At 33.0% G+C, this 26,557-nt stretch overlaps 1 protein-coding gene across 5 annotated transcripts in view; it reads left to right on the top strand.

Annotated features, from left to right (window-relative positions):
* Positions 1-1,022: 1,022 nt before the first annotated feature.
* LOC140435026 (uncharacterized) overlaps positions 1,023-26,557 on the top strand; it is a 99,600-nt gene continuing 74,065 nt past the window's right edge. The window contains exon 1 of one of the 5 annotated variants that reach the window (XM_072523693.1): positions 1,023-1,306. Coding sequence is in view for 3 of the 5 variants with exons in the window: in XM_072523695.1 (XP_072379796.1) it covers positions 11,896-11,906 (11 nt within the window). In the remaining 2 variants the exon portion in view is untranslated. Of the gene's footprint in view, positions 1,307-11,614; positions 11,907-26,557 lie in introns of those variants that run through there. The other 4 variants (XM_072523695.1, XM_072523692.1, XM_072523694.1 and 1 more) reach the window with 4 other exon arrangements.

Genomic DNA, 26,557 nt, shown 5'->3' on the forward strand with positions numbered 1-26,557 from the left:
TTTAAGCTTTTCACCAACACAATATTTTTGTAAGACTTTCCTTTTCCCTTTTTTCGGAGGTATTCAATTTTTTTTTGTATGCGGTAGCATATTTCAATTCTTTTCAGTTCACAATCAGAATCAGAAATATTTATTTCCATGTACCCATAAAACGCCTTTGCTCATCTTGAATGAATCCGCTTTTCAACCATTAGTTCACTTTTCCTTTTCTCTTCTGAAACTTTTCGCTTTCTAGTCCCTTCATTTACTTCACCAACACTTATATTTCCATCTGCCCCATCCATTATCCTTTAAATAATAAGGTAATTCCTAATTGTTTTTAAATACTTTGACAATAAACCCTCAAATAACCTCAAATTTGCAAGACTCACTGGGTCAGCTGGGTGGCAGTTGAACAGCACCTATTGGTTGTTTGGAAATAAGCTGATTAGCATAGACCAATATAGTAGAAATAAGTTTTGTTGCAAGTAAATCTGGTTTTTAACATGCTTTTACCGTTGATAATATTTTTTTTTCACATGAATCAGATAAAATAAACCACTTTGGCTATAATAGAACAATGCATTGGCACATCTAACTTAACTTTGATTTTTGTGTGACTTAAGGCTGTTTGTATATTACTTCCTTATATACTTGTGTTCCTGCTTGGAAAAATGCACAATTTTAGTTTTCTGTGTGTTTACTTCTAGTTTATTTAAGTTAACAAAACTATTCTTTTCTGTAGTTCAGTATTTTTATCTATAGGCAAGTAATATGTACTCTATGTCAGACAGAAACATTGAGAATAAAAGAGGGCTTGACACTTCTTCCTGGAGAACTGCTGATTCGACGAAAAAGTGGCCATCGTATCTGATGTATGCTGATTGTGTGAGTTTGGTAATGAATTGGTAGGAAGAAAAAATGATTAATTTTAAAGGTTTAGTGCTCTAAAGAAACAAATGCCAATGCCAAATAGATTTCGATGATATCAAAACTATTAATAAAGAACAGAGAAAAACTGTAATCAGTTTATATTGAGATTAGCCACGATTTACGATATTGGCTTTTGGGCAGTTCACGAATAGGACGAAACGAAAAAGTGAATAAAAACCTATTAAAAGTATGTAATTATTAAAATTTATTTGGATCATGACTATAAATAAAATTATTTGTTGGTTACCTTAAACAAAATAATACAAATTTCAAGTGGTATCTGGTAGGGGGCGACACATATCCGTACATTCGCCATAATTTTCATTTCAATTCCGAAATCGATTGACTGCAGTTGAAATTTTTGGTGCAGAAGTTTCTCAAAACAAAAATTTGGGTAAGTATTTCTAACGCTTCTATTTATTTGGAAATTCGAATCGTATCTTCAGAATATTTCGGCCATGTTTTTCAAATTTTATCAGATGATGACACCTGTATCACTTTTGTACCGATTACATATCTCTTCGAAAAAGATTACTCAAAATAGATAAAATTATATATTAAAAAAGATTATCACCAGAAGGATTTAGTTTCCGTTTTAAGTAATAAATGTTCAATCTTTACATTTACATTACAGTTTTCATAGGTCTTCAAGAACATAGAAGCAGCTTAAACGCTAGAGTGAATAACAAATTCAGTGATAAATTAAATTTAAAAATATATTACCTATTTAGATTATTCATTGCATTTCAAATGTATCAAAGGTCTTTAACATAGTTTAATATTTTGACACAAAAAGCAACCGTTCATTGGTTTTAAACTTGATTTCAAAATGGAGTCCACGTCCTCATCTTCATGACATTTCCTAACCGATTTATTGATTAATATCACCTTGCCACACCCTATCCCTTTATTAACTTTTTTATTATTGCACATTGAATTTATCTTTATATGTTAACTGTATAGCACATTTTTCTCTTTGTTTTTTTGAACAGAAGGTATTACGAACTTGAAATATATTTAACTAAACCAAAAAGGCATTCAACCACGAAAGTAACGTATCTTTCAAAATTTCAATCGAGACTGATAAATGTTAACACACCAATAACAGATATAAAAATATAATCGAACGACTGAAATCGTTGTAGATAAAGTGATAAAATATAATTTTTATATGGGTATCTCCCTCAATAATGTAACATACCATTATAACAAACTTTGTAGATACTACGTACGAGAATCTTATAAATCATTTATATCTTCACAACGCAATGTAACAATACTTTAAGTAATGTTAACAACTTTCATCAACAATATAAATTTTTTTGTTTTTGATTTGACAGGCATGCATTATCAATTAGTCCATCAAAACTTCTTTGGAGATGTTTACTCAGTTTTTGACAACTAAACCAAAGTTCTGCATAAAAGATACTAAAAATTTCATTCTTCCTGAACCTGTACTGTACTATTGCTGTAACATCTCCATTTTCAATCCTGACCCCCCAGAGGGAGTGTAGTAGTCATCGTGATGTAGTGTATTGTCCGTTTCCAGAGATCTCTGTCTCTGGTCATTTCTTTTAACTCATGCATAGGACTTTTGCATATTTCTGTAATTGGATCGATCTATCTTATTGGGGTCTTCCTCGCGATCTTCGGCCTTCTATCTTTCCTCGGATAATAAGCCTTTCCATGTTTTCTGTGTCTGCTCTCATAATGTCCAAAGTATTTAAATTCTTGGAGATGGACTTTGCTGGATAGCTGTTTGCTGACTTTTAGCTTATTTAAAATTGAAATACTTGAATAGAATAGAATAGAAATAAGCTTTATTGTCACTGAAAATTGAACAATTTTATGGACAAACCTCACAAAAATTAAAAAAAAAATAACAATAACAATTAAAATTTACTAGAATTACATAAATCGTCAATATCACAGAATCACAAAATAAAAGATAATAATAATTGCAGAATAAAACCTTACGAACTAGTTTACGAATATATTTAAGTGTGCTGCATGTGATCCGCAAATATATATAAAAATTTAGTTGCTTGTATACCTAAACGTACTGTAATTTCTTAGTTATTCGTTAAGAAACTCTGCCACTGAATAATATGGTCTTTCAGATAGATAGGCTTTTGTCAATTTTTACGGAACTTAAGAAAAGAAGTTGTAGATTTAAGTTGCAAAGGGAGATGGTTGTATAATTTTTTGCCGAATATGATATAGATTCTTTACTAACTCAGTGGACGGGATCGGTAAATATATATCAAAGCTTGAATTTCTGGTGGAGTAGTCATGATTAGGTCTTGCTGGAAAAACATGTAGGTGTTTACGAATTAAGGAAACAGTTTCTAGAATATATAAAGAGGGAAGAGTTAAAATCCCGTGATTTTTGAAGTAGCTTCTGCAATGTGTTATTCTGCCGAGGCCAAAAAGATATCGTACTGCTCTTTTTTGTAATTTAAAAATAACATCAGATTGGGCAGCTGTACAAGAATCCCAAAATGGAAGGCCATATCGAAGATCAGAGTCGAACAAAGAAAAATTGGTAATTTGGAAGATGCTGAATTGATTTCCTTCGAAACAAATCTTATTGCAGAGTAGGCTGAGGCTAGTTTATTACTTAACAAATCGATATGAAGGGACCATTTAAGGTTGCTGTCTATAAAAATACCAAGAAGAAATTTTACAGAATCAACGATACTGATCTGGCTGTTACTAAAAACCAAGGGTTGAAGAGCTCCTTTATAGGATAATGCTACTGTTTTATCCACGTTAAAAAAGGGTAAATTAGAGTCGGACCAGGTTTTTATTTTAAGTAGATCAGAACTTATAATTGCATGAAGAGTTGAAATATTACAGTTCCTCCAAGTATTATCAGCAAAAAGAAAAATTTTTCAATCGAATTTTAAGTTAATGATGTCATTTATAAAGATAAGGAAAAGTAGAGGACCCAGTACTGAACCTTATGGTACTGCAAATACAATGCTTTTGTGACTAGAGTCAGTATATCATTTGCTCTAACTAGTTATTTCCTATTCCTCAAGTAAGATTTGAATCAAAAGCTTTGTCATAGTCATACATAACAGGTGGCAGTATAAAGATTATTGTTTAGTGCTTGATAAAGCTCATGTAGTAGAGAAAACATAGCATTGCTGGTACATTTATTAGATAAAAAGCCGAACTGACTTTGTGATAAAATGTTGTTTTAAACGAGAAAGGACATAAGTCGGGCTTTTATAAGTCTCTCAATAATTTTGGATAGGTCCGGAAGTAAGGCAATAGGTCTGTAGTTGCAGACATTAGATTTTTCACCACCCTTATGAAGAGGAATAATAATGGCTGTCATTAGGCACTCTGGAAATATACCTTTTCAAAGGAATCGTTTATTAGTGAGGCCAGGACTTCCAACACATTTTTTGGGAGATTTAAGAAAATTTTTATTACAGTACTGTACAGTACTAGACAGAGATTTGCTTTTGATACTACTGATTGTTTGGATCAGTTCAGATTTATCAACTGGTCTTATAAAGAATGAATTCAAGATCTTTTTTAAGTTGGGGAGATAGGAATCTTCTTGTGGCAAAATAATGGATGTTATATTTTTACTCACATTAACGAAGTATTTATTTAGATTTTCAGGTTTGGAAGAGAAAATGTTTGGGTTGTGTTAGTTTTATTTCGAAGATCTTTTATTATGGACATTCCACAACATATCTCCTCATGCAATTTTTAGATTCCCCATGTCTCTTATAACATCTTTATCAACGTCTGTTTTGCCTTGCAATTCTTAGAAGGCACAGATTAAAGCGAAATTCTGAATTTGGTTTCGAAAATTAGTCTACGATTTTATTATCAGATGTCGCTACATTGCGTCTATACGAAGCCATGTAAGAGTTGCTTCCTAAGACAGAAAAGATTTATTTCACGTTCAGAGCGATTGCGAAAGCCGTTCTGATGAGGCCTTTAGGCCGAAATACGTATAAGCGGATGCGCAAACGCCCTGTACGTGAAATCAAATCTTAACTGTCTTTTCCTTTTTATTTTAATATACTCTGTACGAGTACTAGAAACCAATTCGCTAAGAATTTTGCTTAGTTGAGGAGATATGTTGTGGAATGCAATTTTTAGATTCCCCATGTCTCTTATAACATCTTTATCCACGTCTGTTTTCCTTGCAATTCTTAGAAGGCACAGATTAAAGCGAAACTCTGAATTTGGTTTCGAAAATTAGTCTACGATTTTATTCCATTTGGACTTTAGAAAAATGCATTCATTGCGAAAATTAATAGAAGAAAGATTCGTTTGAACTACATAATTATTCGATCCCAATGTGCCATCTAAGACGTACCAAGTAATTTCTTTTGCTAAATCAGGAGAGCAAAACGTAATATCAACACTAGATTGACTCACAAATGTTCGGGCCAGACAGGTTAGTTTGCCATTGTTAAGAACAACTAAATCGAGAGTATGGCATTAATAATTAGATGCCCAATGCCATCATTTTTAAACCTCACAAGCTGTTATGCACATTCATTTCACCAACTATAATGCAAGGAAAATTAAATTGTTCCAATATTTTACACCACTCTGTGGAAGTCGAGTATCTGCAGGTCTCTTAATTGAAGCAAAATTAATATCAGAGTTATAATATATTAAAATGATTCCACAAACAAGGATATCATCGTTAAAATTTTGTGTAATACAAATTTCTTCAAAACGATGAATGGATTTTATAAGTATAGCCACTCCCGCGTAAACGTCATATAGGTCGTGACGAACAGTCTTATAACCCTTATAAAATATATTGTTTATCGGGTTTAAACCATGTCTTACTCAACAAGGCAACATCAATATCATTTTCATTTAAAAATGTGTTAAACTGTTTTTGTTAAAGACAGCAGATCTACAATTTCATTGCATGATGATTTTAAATTTATTTAAGACAGAAAATTATTTAACATTTTGTACCCTCCAATACAGAAGTACATAATTTCATAATTTATTATTTTCTTATCTAAAGATTTCAAATCGTCCAATGTACGTACATTTTTTAAAAAACTAATTACAAAGTTAGTCATAGCTCGAGCAATATCTTGGTTTTCCTTTTCTCCACTGTGAGAAGTGGAATGGGGTGGATTAGCAGATAGAGTTTAAAAGATGTTCCAAATCTGAAACATGGGAGGTGGCTGAACAGACTTAGAAAATACAGTAGAAGAAAAGTTGACTTTCCTCTTTTTGTTGGAACTGAGTAATTGTTTAAGTTTTGGCAAAAAATTTAAGTAAAATCAGTCGCTGCATTAGAAGTAGATTGTGCAGATGTTAGGAACATTTTATTTTGTGTAATATTAGGAAAATTGTTATGGTAGATCGTAGTTGGATAAAATTTAAAACTTATTTTGACCTAGAGGCTCTGAATATAAGTTTTCATTAATTTCCTTGGTCCCTATAAAAAAATTATTTTTGATCATAATATTTTTAATTTTTTGTTGGTTTTAGTGAGGACAATTTTTTGAAACCGAAAATTGTTTATAACTCTTGCAATGAATGCAACTGATGACTGAATTTTAGCATGAGTGATTTTCATCTTTATTGGTTCCACAATCAATAGATAGATTTTAAAAATTTCTACACTGTTTGAACTGTGGAATTATCTCAAACATCTACGTATCCACACTTTGACAGTTATTTGACAATTGTTGATTTAAGATATTTGTACATAGTAAAGTTAATAAAAATAATAAATTTAATTCATGAAATACCCCTTTTTTTATTATAATTTAAAATATCTCCAAAACTATTAAGTGTAGGCATGGGAAATATTTACGACAAATTAAATTACATTGACTTAAGTTTATGATCATCTTCATAGTCATCATTCTGACTTTATAACCCTGTGTGGGTCCTATCCTCCTCAAGAATTTTTTTCCAGTCGTCCCTCACCATCGCCTTTCTCCGCCAAGCACGTATTCCCATATTCCCATATGTCTTCATTGATGTTATCTAGGTTCTTCAGGATCAGGGTCTTCTTCTTCTTCTCTGACCAATGGGTCTATCAAGGAACATTTTTCTAGCTGGGTCATTTTGTACCAGTTTTTGATGGTGATATAAAATACAGGGTGATATATTAAAAAATATTGAGCAAATAATGAACTTTTGTTTTGATTTACCCTGTATTAGATTTTAAGAGTATTTCATCAAATTTTAACAATCAGTTAAAAAATATGGCTACAACAAGTCGTTGCTTTTGTACTCCTTTCCAATTATATAGGGCGTACTTTTTACGATTTTCTTTGAATGTGGATATAACTTTTTAAATACTCTGTATAACACAAAACAACTTTGTGTTCTTGTAACGAGGAAGTAAATTGGATTTTAAATTTAAAATAAAGTACAGGTCAAAATATTTAAAAAATCATATTAAGTGTTATTGAAGACCAACTAATTTAACTAATTTTAAAATGGAAATCGTACAGCTACGTCTTATTATTCTAGATATTTTTTTTTGTATTTCCTATAACAGACACAAAACTATTTCCTATAACTTTCACAAAAGTTGACCACCCTGTATAATACAATATGAAGTATTTTTTAAATACCTACTATTCAAAATAATTTTTAATTATTTCTATTATTTAAACAAGATAATTTTAAGAGGTATTAATGATAACACTTCTGTATTATTGAAATTTGAATTGAACTTAATTGTTAATACTGTATTTAATCTGACTGCCGGCATCATCATATCCACGATGTTAGTTTGCCAATATTTTCCGTGCCGAATCAATTTGGATTGATTTCAACAACTTACGATGTCAGAGATAACTGTTTGCTAATTTAATATGTTTAAGATTATAAGCTATTGTCATTTTAACCTATTTGCATTGAACACCTGTAGATAAAATAACTAGCTACATTAATATCTTCAAAAATTCATGTTGTGATTCCCTAAAAATTTTTCTAAATTTTACTTTTTTCGCTCCACATTCTTACATATATATTTTGAGTTTCATTCGTCATTAAATAATTAATAGATAAAAATACATCACTTAAACCTTCTTGTAGTATCATGGTTTTTTCTTGTAGTAAAATATAACAAATTTTATTAAATATTATACAACCATTTGCAAATAATAATGACACATTTATAATGAACACACAACATTTATAAAATAAATTATCGAATACTGAATTTAATCCAAACAATATTTCAATAAAATTTAATATAAATTTTCTATTTACAAAAAATGTGCAAATAGATAACACTTTGAAAATAATCAGAACAAAATTAGACAATGGTGATACATTGACAACTAGAATAAGACTGTATCGTTTTCAGTATAACAGGTTTTATAGATTTGGTCTCTCTTGTATGTTGTTAGTTTTGGCACAGTATATTGCTTAAAAATTCTTTTTAAGCAATATACTGTGGTTTTGGTTTTGAACACGATAGATCTCAGTGTGTTGGCTGTTTTAAATGTTGTTGTGATGTTGTACTTATTTCCTATATTTTTTAATTTTTGATATAAGCCCTTTACATATGGTATTGTTGTCATCTTATCCTTTTTTGTGAGTATTTTTGGATTACTTGTAGTGTTTTGTTATTGTTTCTTTTCTTTGGTTTTGTGAAAATCCTTGTTTATAAATGACAAAAGAAATAAACTTTCTAAAATGCATTTTCATTAGAGCAAGTGTTTTGAGCTCTATCATATAATGATTTGATAATTCCCTTTTTGGTGTTTACTGTTGTGATTTGAGTGATAGTTTAAATATCTGTTGGTGTGGGTTGGATTTATGTAAACTTTGGTTGCATATACTGTGTTCTCTTTTGTGATTATCACATCCAAAAAAGGAAGTGAATTTCCTTTCTTCAAAACTTTAAGGTCGCTAAAGGAAGCGAAAGCAGCAGTATCAAAAGCAAAAATGCAGACGTGTATAAAAATCTATACTTGATTTATATCTATACTGTACTTGATCAACTTGATATAAGGAAAGAAGGAAGGTATATAAAATAGCCAAATATAGAGTAAAGAAAGCAGAAGATTCTAATCAGATCATATATGCCCGTGACAAACATAATAAAAATTTACGAAAAGAATGCCAAAAAGCGTTGGAAAAATACTTTGACAATTGTATACAATGACAATTTATTAAACGAAGAATTTGACAGAAAACCTGTTGTATTCACGTAGACAGTAACAAACGAGAACACCTAAATAATAAATGATGAAGAATAAATGATAGCTTTAATAAAGACAGGAACAAACTGTCTGAGAGGTTTGATTAATAGAATTATGGAAAAGAGGTAAATGACAGACAATTGGCTTTTTCTAATTTGTGTGCCGTGCCTGTTTTCAAGCGTTGTCTATCGTCGTATTACCTTCTTCTTCTCCTTCTTCTTTCTCTTTTTATGTAGATATAACTGTCTTTTTTCAATGTGCTCCCAGTAAGCTGTTGTTCCATCGTTTTCGTGGTCTTCCTACTGATCGTCTTCCTATTGGGGAACCGTCTCATTTTTACTACTCTATTTGTTGTCATTTAGCTTATATGATCGTTAGATTGTACTTTTCTATTTCTTACCCAGTCCTTGATATTCTCCACCTTGCATCTACATCGTATGTCAGTACTAGCTTTTTCCCATAGTATTTTACCATCAAGTGTTTTCATCTCTGCTGTTTCTAACATCCTTTTTGTCCTCTATGTGTCAGGTCGTGTTTCTACTGCATATGTCATTATTGGTCTGATGACGGTTTATGAATACGAATCGATAGTAAGCGATAGTAAGGACCTCTTATTATATGACCGAAGTATTGGACCTTTCTCATTTTGATGATGTTGATAAATTCTCTCTTTGTGTACATGGTCTCTAGCATACGTTACGTTCGATAGATATGTGAGTTGTTCACGGGATGCTGAGCATGCGACGGCAAAGACACAACTTGAACGCTAAATATTTATTAAGATTTTTTATTTTTGTTGTCCAGGTTTCACATCCATAAAACAAAGCGGACCTGACGTAGTACTTCAATACTCTTAGACGTGTGGTCAATGACAGACTTCTACTGCACAATACAGAACGCTAGTTAATGAAGCTTTTTTGTACAAATTCTGGTCGAAATTTCCTCGTCACGTTCAACCCTGCAGTCAATCCAACTACCCAGATATCTAAAGTGTTCCACCCTTTTCAGGATTTTGTTATCTAATTCGTCTTCAAAACGTCTGATCGTCTGATCTCAAAAACTGGTTAAGTGTAGGCATTAAACAACATCAGTGCCATAACACATCCCTGTCTGACATCACGCTTAATAGAAATTTTAGCTCAAACCTCTTGATCCACCTTAATACAAGCGGTCTAATTGTAATAAAGATTTTTCAGCAATCTGGTCGAGACCAACTGAGTCCAAGCTTTGAAATAGTAGTGTATGTGGTACTCTATCAAAGACTTTTTTGAGGTCTATAAAACATACGTAAATATTTTTTCTCAACTCAATGCTTTTTTGTAAAAGTATTCGCATGCAAAAATGAGCCGCTTGACTATCCATACCGTTTTGGAAACCAAACTGCTCATCACCAGTTATCCCCTCACAAAGTGTTTATATATGCGACAATGCATTATTTTCATAAAAAATTTGAGCGTATGACTCATTAAACTGATAAGCCGATAGTCGCTACACTGTCTGGCATTTCTTTTCTTGGGAATAGTTTTAAATATTGATTCTAACCAGTTGCCTGGTAATTACCCGCTGCTGTATATCTTGTTAAAGAAGGAAATGATAATTGCAATACTCTCACCGTCTAATGGTTGTAACAGTTCTGCAGGTATTTCGTCAGGACCAGAAGCCTTTCTTCGTTTCGCTTGGTCGATGTACTTCTGAACTTATTAGATTAGAATCGGTGTTTAGGATGACGGTGGAAATGACTTTATCGGCGGGAAGAATGACTAGATTTATATTTGACTGAAGATATTTCAGGGCTTTTTCTCGGATTGGCTAATGTTCGGAGTAGGAGGCTTTGAGTTTCTTGGGCTTACGTGTCCAATAAAACGGTTAATCAGACGAATGGAATATTACCTTTGTATGTTCGCCTTTATTTTTCCCATTCGAAAAACTGTGCTTTTTTTCTTGTATGTTAATATAAAGCAGCACTGATGAACTCTTGATAATTCCTAAATTCCTAAATTCCTGTTAATATTAATTACATGTCCAAAGTTGACCAAATCCTAAAAGAAAAAAAAACATATCACATATGAGATCTTTTAAAAAAGGTGTATATTTAGCAAAAGTTTATGAAAAACCAACAAACAATAAAGTAAAAGATTTAAGAAAATGCTCAATACTTTTGTTTATCGAATCCTAGAGGAAGAAAGAGACCAAATTGTTCAATCTCTTTGAGTACCTACCTGCTGTGATTCTGTAATGAGTACTGACTGATCGCCGTGCTGTTTGCTTAGGATTTTATTTGGGAAGTTAAAATTTGTTTTTGTTAAGCTATGACGTTTGTATACTTTCTTTTATTTTTAACATCTACAACAAATCAGATGTAAGTAATCTAGGAATTTATCGAGTTATCTCTACCACGCAATGTATCTGCATTATATAATCTCATAATCATTTGCATCTCTAATATCTGAACTGATAAAAAACAGTTTGTCTTTGGGGTTGTGATTATAATGTTGACAAGATAAATTTTATTATGCCTGATATAGTATCTCTACCTACTACAAAAGGTTAAGGACACAATAGATAAAATTAATAATATTTAATAAGGAATCTCCTTCAGAAAACTGAGCAATAACCTAAAAAATGCATTTATATTATATGATCGTCGATTATTCACGTAATCATGGCATCCATCTTAGTGTTTGTTTAGCAAGATGGCGCCGCTGTGATATCTCAGGTGAGACATATATGTGTTATTAATATCATTACGTATTTCGAGTTCAACGCGTGTGAAGGTACATAATCAGGATTTAAGTGCGGGGAAGGTATGACTGATAAGTAAGTTTTGCATTTTTTTTATTCCCAACGAGAACTTTTTTAAACACAAATTTTAATAAAAACTATAATATATAACATTTAATACAATCTAAAACATCAAAGTAAATATTTGCTGTAGTTTCTAAAATGTAAACATAAGAAAAGTTACTGAATGAGAACCGACGCTAAGGTTCTAAGATTTTACTCAGTTTACACATTGCTTACAAAGAATTGGTTCCACCATCGTCTTTGGTAAATTTTTCTTTTATTTTTCTGATATACTATAGCACATAGTAATTATACTACTAATAGTATTAAGTTTGAAATGAATATTCTAAATTTGGAATTATAACTTTTTATCAGAATATCCTTAACATATATGGAATTTTATTAGTATTCAACTATATTATGTCCTCCATGCGATTTCAAAACACAACACATTTTTTGGATGTCCAAAACGTGTTCAGTTTAGTTCAGATTTGGATAGTTTTCATAAAGCTACACACGCCTAAAAATATCGATTTTGTCTTATTTGTAATGGTAATAAACGTACCAAAGATCTCTTCGTAAAGTTTTTCAAATGTTACTGTAAACATATAGGTACATTATTTTTCACACAATTTTGCTTGTAAACTTCTGTAACAGTATAATCGATGAATAATGAAGGTATTTTCTGTATTTGCGTTATCATTATTGCACAAGAAATTTCTCTATTCTTTTCTATATTACCATCACTATAGATTTTTCTAACAGTTTTCAATAGTTTTGAACACGCCGGTAAATATTAATTTGGCGGAGTTTTTTTACTTTTACGTATTCCTATTTCTATTTTACGTGCCTTTTTTAAATTTTTAAGTAATTTTTAGGTATATTAAGCTGCGTTTGTGCAATTCTGCTTGTTCATTGGCATATTAATAACTCTTTGGAAGGTTGTCACTCCATCTTTTGCTCGGTCGACCGATACTTCTTCTGCTGATTGGTGACTTATCTCTTGCTATTTTGAAGACACGGTCTCCTCCATTGTGCTTATGTGGTTATTCCATTGTTTTTTCTATTTAGTGTCCATTCGCATTCGTTTACACACTGTACGTTACATTTTCTTCTAATGTCCTCACTTATCTTTCTATCTCTCAGCTTATTTCCTGTAATTCTTCTCAATACACTCATCTCTGCCGTTTCCAGTAGTCTTTGTGTTGTGGCTGTGTCGAGTCTTGTTTCTGAGGCATATGTCATTATTGGTCATACAGTGGCTTTATAAATTCTTGACTTCATCTTAGTGTTAATGTGTCTATTGTCTATACAGTCTATTTGCTTTTTGTACTTGATCTCTCACTTCTTTGTTCAGGTCTCCATTGTCCAGGTGTCGCTGGACAGTGTAATTCCAAGGTATTTTATTTCCATTACTTATTCAATACTGATGCCATCAATTTCTACTTTACAATTGGTTGGTTCTTTGCTGATTACTATTGTTTTAATTTTCTGAGATGAGATTGTCAAATGAAATTCTTTTGCTCTTATGTTAAATCTGTTGACCAGTCTTTGCAGACTATCTTCATCTTGGGCTATCAATATCGCGTCGTCTGCTTAACAGAGTATTGTGACTTCTTTGTTCCCCATTCTGTATCCTCTTCCTTTGTTATCGCTTTTAATGATTTCATACATAATTAAATTGAACAGCATGCGTCCCCCTGTCTTATTCCGCTACCTATTTCTGGTTCTGTAAGCTGTCGACCTATTCTGATTTCCATTTTGTTGTTTTGGTAGATGTTTTCAATAGTTTTTATAACAATTAGGGGAACTTTTCTATTATACAGAAGATGGATTACTCCATCTTTGAGCCTTACTCTGTCAAATGCTTTTTTTAAGTCAATTAGACACAGAAATGCTGGTCTATTATACTCTAGTGATTTCTCAGTAATTTTCTTTATGACGAATATTGCATCTGTACACGATCTTCCAATACGAAAAACTTTATTGTTTATCTGCTAAACGACCTCTAATTCATTGGTTTTAGTAAAATTTTAGTTGTAAGTTTTAATGTAGTATTTAAGTTTATATCTTTGTAGTTTTCTGGCTGATTTTTATCTCCTTTTCTGAATACTAGAATTAGTTTGCTTGTTGTCCATTCTTCCGGTATTTTATTGTGTTTTATAATTTTATGAATGAAGTTGTTAATTGTTCTGTCATTACTGCTTCACAATATTTCAGTAATTCGTTTGGTATCACATCTTTACCTACTGCTTTTCTATTCTTCAGCTTTTCAAGTATTTTACTGTATATTTACATTACGTTCTTCATTTATGGTAATTTCTGGTGTTTCCGGTTCTAGCGTCGTTTGTTTTTCCTCTGCATAGAGTTTTTGTAGGTAGTAATCAATCCATGTATCCTTTTCTATGTGTTTTGGTTCTATTAGTACCTTTACCTCCGTTCTTTAAACTTCGCCATTTTTCATTTTGCAGACCATAAAATTCATGTTCTATTTCTTTCGAACAGCGTTCCAAGTAATCAGTTTTTATTTTTCTTACAAGTGCATGTGTTTTGTTTCTTATTGTGTTGTAATTATGGTATGCCTCTTGTGTTTTGGTGGACATGTATTTCAGGTAAACTTTTTTTCTTTTCTTTGCATTTTTTCTTCTCTTCTGTACGAAACCATGAAGTTTTTCGCTTTGGGATTAATTTATTTTTATTTATATTTCCTCTCACCAAGAACTTCCTTGGCCGAGGTTAAGATATTAGACTTAATTTTTGCCCAGCTTTCTTCGACCCACCACTTTCTGTGATATATGTCTTTCTGCTTTTTTCGGTTATTCTTTTGTGTAATAGGTATCTTGTGAAGTTATCCTGTAGACTTTCGACTTTTATCTTTGTGGTGTATTCTGGTGTTTTGGTATTTTGTTTTGTGGTATATTTGGTTGATCTAAAAAAAATACTAAAGTACTAAGAATACTTTTTGGCATCAAATTTTGTTCCATGAAATATGGGGCATCTTATAGTTCTTCTTTCAGTATTAATTTAGTATTTGTTTATTTTGTTATGTAGGGCCTGCGTAGCGCAAGCGGTAGGATGTTTGCCTCGTAAGCCGGTGGTCCGGGGTTCGAATCCCACCGCCGGCAAGAACATCTAGACATTTTAAAAATGTCTATAGGCCCCAGGTCGACTCAGCCTGAATAAAAATGAGTACCTTGGGTAAAACCAGGGGTAATAATAGACGGTTGAAGCGTAGCACTGGCCATGTTACCTTCCTTGTATACCGTAGGCCCTAGATATAGCAGACTACCCTGCTATACTCCCAAAGCCGCGACAGCGGTATAAAACGGGAGACTATTATTATTATTTTGTTATGTGTTTTTTATTTTTGCATTAATCGCAGATATTCGATTCTCGTCCTAGATCTTCATTTATATGTCTATTAAGTCTTGTAATGCCTTTTTCTCTTTTGATAATTCTCATTTTGCTAGCTTTTCTAGAGTTATCTTTTTGAGTCTTTACTTAGTTTGCATATTCAAAATAGGTGTGGCCACTCCTATTGGAGATGGAATCTGATATTGTCTAGTCTAACTTTATTAACTGTTCTTCTAAAAATTCACTTAAACACAGCTACACCTTTACAGAAGTTCCTCAACCAGGATTTTTTTCGACGTATTCTTCCTTTTGTGTATTTTGTCTTGCTTTGGATTTTTGCTCTTGCCTGCCTGTTCTGTATAGTTCCCAGCAGTGAGTATTTATACTTCCCACGTAATAAGTCCCAAATACTGAGTTTTCTTCTTTTTATAGTTTTCAACACATAAATATTGTTTAGGATTAACCATTCATTATTATTCCTTCTGAGGTATCATCAAAGCTTCTTTACAAATGTACTTGCTGTACAGATTAAATAATATACGAGACGATATGCAGGCCTGACAAATTTGTATTTCTTTCTATCTTTACTCCATTTTCGATTATAACCCTTGCTGTCTGATTCCAATATAGATTTGGGATTATTCTTATGTTTCTCCTGTCTACATCTTGAGCTTTAGGATTTGTAACATTTTGTGGTGTTTTACTTTATTGGTAGCCTTTTTGAAATCTATGAAACAGGCATATACTCTTTAAATCATATCAAGGCATCATTGTACAATAACATTTAATCCAAACAGGGCCTTCCTAGTGTTAAATCGTTATTTAAATCCCATTTACGTATTACATATTTCGCCCTCCAATCTTCTATAGATCCCATTGTAAATTATTTTCATTATATTACACATTATTACTACAGTACGATGTTTGCTGCAGTGCTTTGTATTATCTTTTTTTAGGATTGCTATAAATCTAAATACAAGCCTATTTATCTCTTGGTTATATTCCAGTCATATATATTGCATTTAAAAGGTCTAAGAATACGACAATCGACTCATTATTTACTAGTTTTATTAACTAAATTGGAATGTCATCAGGTCCTCTAGTTTTGTTATTTTAATATTTTTAATTGCACATTTGACTTCCTCGTGTCAATTTTGTGCTCAATATATCTATCTTTTTCAAAGCTTGTACAACACCTAGGTCCATTGAATGGTAAATTACCGTTTCTGCTCTTATATACATACAGCAGTTTAATCCGTATCCGAGAGGCACGTATGTCCGTAAGGAATATTCGGATATTCAAGACTTGTGATGAGGAGGGTTGGTATTTGTGGTAGCCAGAGACGAATCTTACCCACTTCAATATTCCCCAGATGCCCCACACCACCTACCCGCACATACTGTATTATCGTGAGAGGACTACTACTTTATGTGAATACCCTGCGTAAATTCACCTTGTATCTTTTTCTTTTTATTTTGGAGTACCGTAAGATGCGTTCCTTCCATTTACTTATTTTGCATTGTCTTCATAATGACGAGTGGTGTGTACCCCATACGTCATGCCTTCGCTTTAAATGAAGTACTCTGCCAGAACTCGATGTACGATGATTATGTGTAGACTCACTTAATCTTCTTCACGTAGTTGTCCTGCTGTAAGGAGTAGGGGCGATCTAGATTCAAGCCGCTTAAGTCGATATCTGAGAAATATATGTATCTGTAGCTGAGGGAAAGAAAACTCTTATCTACTGATGTCTGGAGGTGTAATATGACTCAAAGCAGGGAGCCATAGCGTAGAGGTACTTTTATTACATCCGATCATAATCCTCATGGTTTCATTGAGTTTGGTGTCGATCTTTGTTACACGGCAACTAAGTAGACCAGACTTGGAGCTGATGTTCTGAGGGTAGTGGCGTTTACTCCCCAGGATGTTCCGCATAATTTGTGGATGATGTTATTTGTGTATAATAGATTCATTATAAATACCTTTTATAATCGATACGTTAACATGTTTGCTTAAATAGTTTGAATCTAGAAAAGATTATATCTATTAGTAGCTCTCTCATAATACATTGTTTTGCGCAGCTGAATTTCTTTTATTTTACGTTTACATATTCTGTAAGGATTTAAAATGCAATTTTACTTTACTCGAGTCATACACATGCATAAAAAAAACTTTCTTCTCCAGCCATCCACGAGACTCCTTCAAAACATAGTTCCTTTGCAAAATTGAATGTCTTTTCTTGAATATTTGTATCAGAAATGGGAATGTTTTTAGAACGCACTCTACAAAACTAATTAAAAACAATATGATCTAATGCTGCACTCCCAGTTTTCAACAAGTCTTTTTCTCTTACTCGTTTCCGCGATGGCCATGTAATTCGCTTTGCAACACTCTTGGAAAACTCTACTTACCAATCCTATCAATACCTGCGGATTATTTTGTGGGTATTAGGATAATGGTTAATAGTTGTAGTAATAGTAATTTAGGAAAATATCTGGACAAATATATTAAAACATTTTCCCGTATGAATTATTTATAAAATGAATTATTTAATAAAGTTTTATGCTTTTCCTATATGTGATATAAATCCTCATGCATGACATGACCTTGCTAGTGCTTGACTCAAAGATCCTTCTTTTTTTTCTCCCTGGAAGCAATTAGCTTATTGAACTGTTAACTGTAATCTTCCGTTAACTGTTATGCAAGTCCTCTGGACTTAGGCTGACCTGCTGTACATAAGTTCTCCGCCATCATTCGATAAACATTTTATTTGTCGCTGGAACATATAAGCTTCTTGCAATAAGGTGACTTCAAATCCACCTATAGCAACAATAGGTTCTGCGAAAGCTGCCTGACTATACTATGATAAAAGTTAGCCGATTGGGGTCATTAGGACTTAATTGGGGTAGGGATATAGTCCGCGACTGTGGTTATCTCTCTGCTCGTCTCTTTTACATATTTATCTTTTTAAAGGAGTGACTTATTTCTGAGCCCTCTTTTCCATCGGTGTTTCCACGAGTTAAGGCGAAATACTGTAAGATACGAGAGTACGCAACACTTTCTCTCTGTGCCATGTATTTCCTAGGTACGATGTTGTTACATCTCAAGATACTGGAGCTCACCAGTCGCAGTAAAAATCTCATAAGAGTTCTTTATTAGCACTGGAGACATATTCGTATCGAAGATAAGAACTTCGGCTTAGTCTGACATAGTCCAAAATTATTTGTGTATATGAATTTTGAGTTTCAACGTAAAGAAGCAAAAATGATCCCACTTCTGCGTGCTAAACACACCAGTTTCAGATAATCCATACTCATCGAGTTTTCGTTAAAGGAAATCTTAACATCGCCAGAGGCATAATCTATTATTATTACTATTGTTCGTAGTTGAATATCACGTCTATGTATATTTTTATAGTTTAAAAAAACTTTTTGTTCGCCAACCAAGTTCCGTAATTGATGCTGTTCGTTTGCGCAAGCCATGTAGTGTAATATGAATTGTTCCGCATTACTTGCAACCCCGGATTCTATGCATAAGTTGTCATCTATTTTTTTAATCCTGAATGTGTATGATCTAAATGGATCATATACAGTATACATTATATACTCCATTCACTTAGCTCGGGCATATTTTGACAGATTCATTGTCGGAAATCTACAACACAACAATTCCTACTTCTCAGTATTAATAGCTCAAGTAGCCTACTATTGCAGACTTCTTTCTTTAAAAAAAGAAAACTTATTCTAAATAGTGGAAGTGTATACTAAACCCATCAAATTTTGGGTAGTATATATATTTAAAAAATATATTTTAGTTGTTTTAATTTAACATAACTATGTATTATATGGTGGAGATAAATAAATATTGATTATCGGTAATTCACAAAGTTCTATTTTATTTACTATTTAGTTTGTTTACTATGAATATTAGCTATGGGTACAGTTATATTCAAAAAAAAGATACAAGTATTAGAAAGAGAAGTTAACGCCATCCTATTTGTGTAAAACCGGCTGGGATTTTTGGAGGTTATCAAATGTCATAAGTGATCAAAAATGCAACTCATAGACGTCAAGGACGTTTAATTTGATAGAAGGTTTAACGTTACGTACAATAAAAAATTAATATGCCTCGTCATTTAAGTGAGATTGAAAAGGCTTAAATAATTACGAAAATGGAAGAAGGATGGTCAATTCGTGCGTTAGCAAATTTCTATAATAGAAATTTGAAAACAATCTTCAGAATTAAGGAACGATGGGTCCAACAACAATCATTAAAAAGAAAAGTTGGTTCAGGGCGTTCCAAAGTATCCACTCCTCAACAAGATGCTGCTTTATTTCAATTCTTAAGAGATAATCCATTTGCGACGTCGAAGGATTCAAGGATTCATACGGGATTTCCTGGTGCCCAACCTCTGTAAGCAGAAGGATCAATGAATCTGAATTAAAAAACCGACCAGCTGCTAATAAACCATTAGTAACTGTTGAACATCGGCAAGCAAGAGTAATATTTTCACTAAACTATATTTACCGCAACCCACAATTTTGGAACAACGTCATTTTTACTGATGAAAAGACTTTTCAGTCGACCTATAACGGTCAAATCCGTGTTTATCATCCAGCCAATACTAGGTTTGAAGAACGATATATTCACTCTTATAATAAATCTGGACGTTTTTCTGTAAATCTATGGGGTTGGATTGGTATACATGGACCTGGTGTTTGTTGGCGATTAGAGGGAAGATTTACTGCCGACAATTACATTAACGTTTTGGAACACGTAATGCCCCCTTCTATTGAGCAATTGTATCCTAATAATACTTTTATATATCAACAAGATAATTGTTCAGTCCACACTGCCCATGCCGTAAGGAATTGGTTTCAAACGCAAAACCTGGAAGTATTGCCATGGCCTGCGCACAGTCCAGATATAAATCCAATTGAAAACATTTGGGGCATAATTGTTAAAAAAATATATAAAAGAAATTTTATGCCACAAAATTCAGATCAATTGTGGGATACAATCTTACGAGTGCTGGGAAGATCTTGATCCAAATATGATATGTAATATAATTCAAAGTATGCCAAATAGACTAAATAAAGTTATAGAAGCAGACGGTTCTATCACCAAATACTAAATTCTATTTGTAACAGTCATTAAAATTATTCTTTATATAATTGTTGAATAAATGGTTTCGTCTAATTAATGCTCAACGCCAATGATTTATATTTTTAATAACCTGTGACATTGATAACTTCCAAAAATCCCAGCCGGTTTTACACAAATAGGATGACGTTAACTTCTCTTTCTAATACTTGTACCCTTTTTTTTAATATAACTGTACGTGTGCTTGGTTGTATAGTAATTTCCAGCCACTTTTAGTATGTCAAAAAGTAACTAACTTCGCAAAAAAAGAATTACTAAATTCACTAGACAGTTCGGACTGGGAATAGCGAACCGAGTATATCAAGCTTTTACAGCTGTAATTAATCTCATTGTACATTATGTTTTTATACTTTCTGTCTACCAATGAGACGATTATAAAAGTACCTGGATAAATATGTCAGTAACAGAAATTATTAAGAAAATGAGACAGTGTAGATATCAAAATGAAGATTCTTTTAGAAAGTGCTTTTTTCTATCGCGAAAAAACTTTTACTCAAATCAACGGCCACATTTAATATCCTGGCTATTATAGATATGTAAGGAAGTAATACCTTGTTTAAATATATCGTTTTTAAAGTATTTTTTATGATACAAATTGATTTATCTATCCACATAATCCATCTTTTGCACCCGAGATTATGTTTTGAAAGATAAACTATACTCAATTCGGAAATTCACGATAACACAGTTTTTATGGGAGATTATAATCTTCGGAAAGGTAATTTATTTCATGGTAATATTTCGTAGGGTTTGAAACAAATTTGTGACACACAGTGACCCACAAATCCTTTATCTCCTTCAATATGAGTGATAATCAAACGACAAATCAGTAGACAAACCTTCAGTAAATACCTGATGAGTATTTGCAACCTGTTTATCTTGCCAACCTTTTATTAAAAAATGTTCTTAATTAATCCAGATTAAAAATTTTAGTCTCTTCTCCTCTCAGTTTTCAAAGTTTCTTTAAATATCGTACCTCCAATAAATTATTTCTTCTTTAGCTATAGAACATATTTTATGTAGTGTTTTTCCAAACTAAGTTTACCACAACTCGTCTCGTGTTCTGTTTTGTAAAAATAAAATGACAGCACTTTTTTTCAAATTGTTTGTTTTACAATATCGTCTACTCGCTGCTCTCTTGATGTTGACATCTTTGGTGATTCTGTAATAAGTCCTTTGGTTTCGTTGTTTAAAAAGTCTGTAAATTGTTACTTCTCCAATTCCAAGTATAGGAAATGCCGTAGCTCCAAAATTGTATTGAAAATTATATATTTGTTTTCTTTAATAAAATAATTCACTATAGAAAACGTTATATTTCTAAATAAATAAATGAATAACAAGATCAAATTAATCGGTAGCATTATCTGCGGCTTGTCCGTTTTTGCAATATTTACATGTTATAACCGAATGCGGAATACATATTGTTTTTTTTACATTCAACACAAAAATATTGCGATTTTTTATCCCATTTTCGTGGGTACATTTCGCATCGTCGTTTCTTAGGTTTTTCTTCTCTGTCTACAGGCTCACTCTTACTGGTGGAAAGTTTACGTAGTGAACGAGATAGTCTTTTGTGTTAGTCTTATTTCTTGTCGTCTATTAACTGCTTCCCAAGTAATTTCATAAAAGCACGCCTTGCCATTTTATGATCGTTTGTGTTATTTCGGTAAATCACGAAAGCGTTAATAGTGGTAGTATTTAAGAGGGAGAAAAAAATTGTAAGTGGATATTTGCGACAATTTCTGGATACATCATATGTTGCTGACAGTTGATCGGCAATGTCTTCACCTCCCTTTGTTAGATTATAAAAAGTAACTACAGGTGACTTTCTTTGTTCTCCTGTATTCGTAGCAATGGACTCATCATGGTGGAAAGTGGAAAAAATAATGACGTTTTTGTTTTTTTTACCCATGTAACTCACTACTGATAAATCATTCTGAAAATCAAACATACTAGATGGCACACTCCGATCTTTTGTAAAAAGTAGACGCGGCGGCAACTCTTACTTATTTTTTCAAGCAGTTGTCTGAAAGTCAATCGATGTCCAGATAAGAGGCGTATCATAAGGTTGTAGCTAATAAACCAGTTATCAAAGCTTATATTACCACGAGTTTTACTTACTGGCTCAGTTTGCACTGACTCAATGCAAAAATGAGGCTATACTAGGTCGGCTTATTCGGAATATATTGGCGAAAAGAGCATTTTCTCTAAAAAGATTCAAGCTTTTCGTCGATGGTCAAATACTTGGTAAAAAAGCAACTTTCGAATTTGATACAAACTGATCAAATATCTCTTTAAACGAGGCGGGCATGCATATCTTGATTTTTTTGGCTCGGCACGAGTTTCGATGTCATAAAAACATCTATCTATCTATCTATATAAGGATTTTTACAGCTGTCGCCGTCTTCCTTCTTTCAGCCAACGTCTCCAGTCCTTTCTATTCTGCCATTCTTCATCTCTAAGGTCTTGTCTTTCCATGGCCTCGTCCACTTCATCCCTCCATGATCTTCGGGGTCTACCTCTTTTCCTCCTTCTTATTGGGCTCCAATCCGAAATCTTTGCAATCCACCTTGTATGATCTGTTCTTCTCACATGTCCGTACCAAATTAAACGTTTTTCTTCGATGTAGCTGAGTATGTCTTGTTCTACTGCCATTCTTCGTTTTATCTCCTCATTTCTAATGCGATCAATTTTTGTGACTCTGCAGCGTCTTCTCATGAACTCCATTTCAGTTGCTGTGATTTTGGACCTGTTTCGTTTATTTATTACCCAATTCTCTGCTCCATAGGTCATTATACTGCGTACCAAGGTGTTATAAATTCTCTTCTTTGTATTTCTGGTAATCTGTCGGTCATCAAAACATAGATAGGCTAAAAGAAATCGAAATCTTTATAGTGCCATGACCTTTCTAAAAATCATAACTCCTGTGTCATCAGTTGACCAAAGGTCGTCCAAATTTTGTCGACTAGAACGATAAAAACCCACTAAATAAAGAAGGTCAAATAAAGAACGTAATTCTTGACAATTTGTTTCTTTTACTTTATATTTATTGTTTTCCGAGTATGCTAAGAACTTTTTCTGAATCTTCTTGTTGGTGTAAATGACAATTTCACTGATCATATTATCAGTTATAAAATACTTCCAGTACTCTATTGGTGACTTGCCCTTCCTATTTTGTGGCCGAACGCATAGCAAATGTATTACAATATTTTGTCTACGTGTCTTGACATCAGGACAAGTTCTTATTGGAGTTTTGTACCACTTGGTCTGATTGTATCTTCCAAGGTGATATAAAGAACAATGCGCATCTTCTTTATTGGATCCATCACCATTAGGTTCATCTGTCTGTGCGCTTTATACTTCGTCCGGTTCAGAATCCAGGTAATTTTCTCCGGCTTCTAATAGGTCGTTTTCAAATTCAGAATCATCAGCTTCAGATCCCGAGCTTATTATATCAGCATCAGAGTCACATTTTTTAAAGAGAGCTTAAAGCCTAGCTTGTTCTTTTTTCCAATCTTGCATTTTATACCTGTAATATAATTTTTGTTATATCAGTATTAATTATTGGATAAAAAGTAAAAGAGTAAGGGCCATATTCACCAACAACAAATAAATCTAAAACTAGTTATTCGACGAATAAAACACGAATAAGGTTATGTGTAGTTGGTGAAACAAAATTGACAGAATTTATTCTACGCGTAAGTTAATCTTCGAATAGCGGTTGTTCGAGTATTCGTTGTTGGTGAATACGGTCCTAAGATTTCATAATTTGTTTTATTTATTCATACATATTAGACCAAATAAGTTAATAAATTACTCAAAGGTCCTAAAAGATAAACTTACCAGTCACAAAAAAAAACGTATCTCTTGTTTGGTCTGGTGGGGTCTGAGAACTCAGGCGTTGACAGTTAAAATTGCACTGACTACTTACTTAATTAAGACTGTTAACCACCTTCTTCTTTTTCAAGTACCATCTCCGCGGCGGAGGTCGGCAATCATCATAGCTATTCGAGACGGCTGCTCTGAAAAGTTCATTTGATGTACATCCGTACCACTCTCTCAGGTTGCGCAGCCATGACATTCTATGCCTCCCTATGCTTCTCTTTTTTTGGATCTTTCCCTGCATAATCAGTTGTAGCAAGGTGTATTTCTCTCCACGTGTAATATGTCCGAGATATTCCAATTTTCTTGTTTTAATTACAGTTAAAACTCTATTTCTTTATTCATCCTTCTCAGAACCACTTTGTTTGTGATGTGTTCTGTCCACGATATTTTGAGAATTCTTGTATACACCCACAGCTCGAATGATTCCAGTTTTTTCATTGATGTCGCATTCAAGGTCTAAGATTCCATTCCATAAAATAAAGTCGAAAAAACGTAGCACCTCGCCAACCTATATATAGTTACAATTTTAAATCCCTTGTACATAGCACTCTTCTCATTTTGTTGAAATTTGCTCTAGCCTTTTCTATTCTGATTTTGATCTCCTGATTGTGGAGTTAATCATTGTTCCCAGATATGCATATTTTTCCACTTGTTCGACGTTGTTTCCGTTTTTTAGAAGATTCTCGTTATTGCTTTGAGTTTTTGATATTCTCATAAATTTCGTCTTCTTGACATTCATTGTTAGACCATACTCTTTTCCATACTCCGCTTTTCTGGTCACCAGTCTCTGAAGATCTTCAATATTTTCGGCTAAGATCACAGTGTCGTCCGCATATCTAATGTTGTTAATGGGAACTCCATTTACCTTTATTCCAGGTGTTTCACCCTCAAGAGCGTTTTTCAAGATCTCTTCGGAATAGGCATTAAAAAGAATTGGCGACAATACGCATCCCTGTCTCACTCCACATCTTATTATAATTTCTTCTAACAGCTGTTCGTTACCACGTGCTTTTGCTCGCTGTTTGTAGTATATGATCCTGTAGTTTGTATGATCCTGAGGTCGTTGTAGTCAATCTTCTTTAATTTCAGGACATTCATTAATTGTTTATGTCGTACTTTATCGAATGCTTTATTATAGTCAATAAAACATACGTATATATCTTGATTGACGTTCAGGTATCCTTGTATCAGTATATTAAGTGAAAAAAGAGCTTCACGCATTTCTAGGCCTTTGCGAAAACCAAATTGTGTATCATTAACATGTATGTCCAGTTTCTGATATATTCGGTTATGGATGACTTTTAGTAGTAACTTTAGCACATGAGACATTAAGCTAATGGTACGGTAATCGCTGCATTCTCTTACGTTTTTCTTTTTGGGGAGACAAATAAAAATCGACGTTAACCACTCTTTGGGTAATACGCCTGAACTATAAATTTGGTTCAAGAGTGTCATTAAAACATCAATGTGCTTCTCATCTAGAATTTTTAGGATTTCTATAGGAAGCATGTCAGGTCCAGGGCTTTTCCTACTCTTCATTGTTTTTAATGCGTGTAATATTTCTTCTTTTGTAATATATGGACCTATTTCTTCAGACGTAAGTTCTATGTGCTCCAGATCTCCTCTTTCATCATCGAACAATTCGTCGATATATTCTGCCCATCTTTGAATTTTCTCGTCCGTGTGTGTTATAGTAGTCCCGTGTCTATCCAGAATTGCACGAGTTGGATTTTGTTTTCTTAGTCCTGCCAGTTCTTTAACTTTCTTGTGTAGGTTAAACATATCATATTTATTTTTAAGGTCTTCGGTCTCTTTGCATTTCTCTTCTAAGTATTTTTATTTTGCCTGCTTTATCATCTTCCTGATCTCGTGGTTTATCACTCTGTATTTATTGTTGTCTTTGTTTTTAAATTATCTCCGTTGTTCCATCATATTGAGTATCTCGTCATTCATCCATTCTTCTTTTCTTCTTGCGGAAGTCTTTAGTATTTCTTTACAGGGTTCCAGTAGACAATGTTTTTAGTCGAGCCCAGTACTCGTCAATATCATTGGTGTCTGTGTTCAATTTACTGCAGTTCACATGCAGTTCATGTTGGAGGCATTCTTTTACTTTAGGTTCTTTAAGTTTTCTTGTGTATATTGTAGGGATTATTTGATGTCTCTTAATATTTTTAAGGGTAAGTGTAATCTTGGCGATAAGTGGATTGTGATCTGAGGCCACGTCTGATCCAGGATATGCTGTCACGGCTTTAACAGCATTACGGTATCTTTCATTGATCAT

The sequence above is a fragment of the Diabrotica undecimpunctata genome, chromosome 2 (genome assembly GCF_040954645.1).
Source record: "Diabrotica undecimpunctata isolate CICGRU chromosome 2, icDiaUnde3, whole genome shotgun sequence".
Taxonomy (NCBI): domain Eukaryota; kingdom Metazoa; phylum Arthropoda; class Insecta; order Coleoptera; family Chrysomelidae; genus Diabrotica; species Diabrotica undecimpunctata.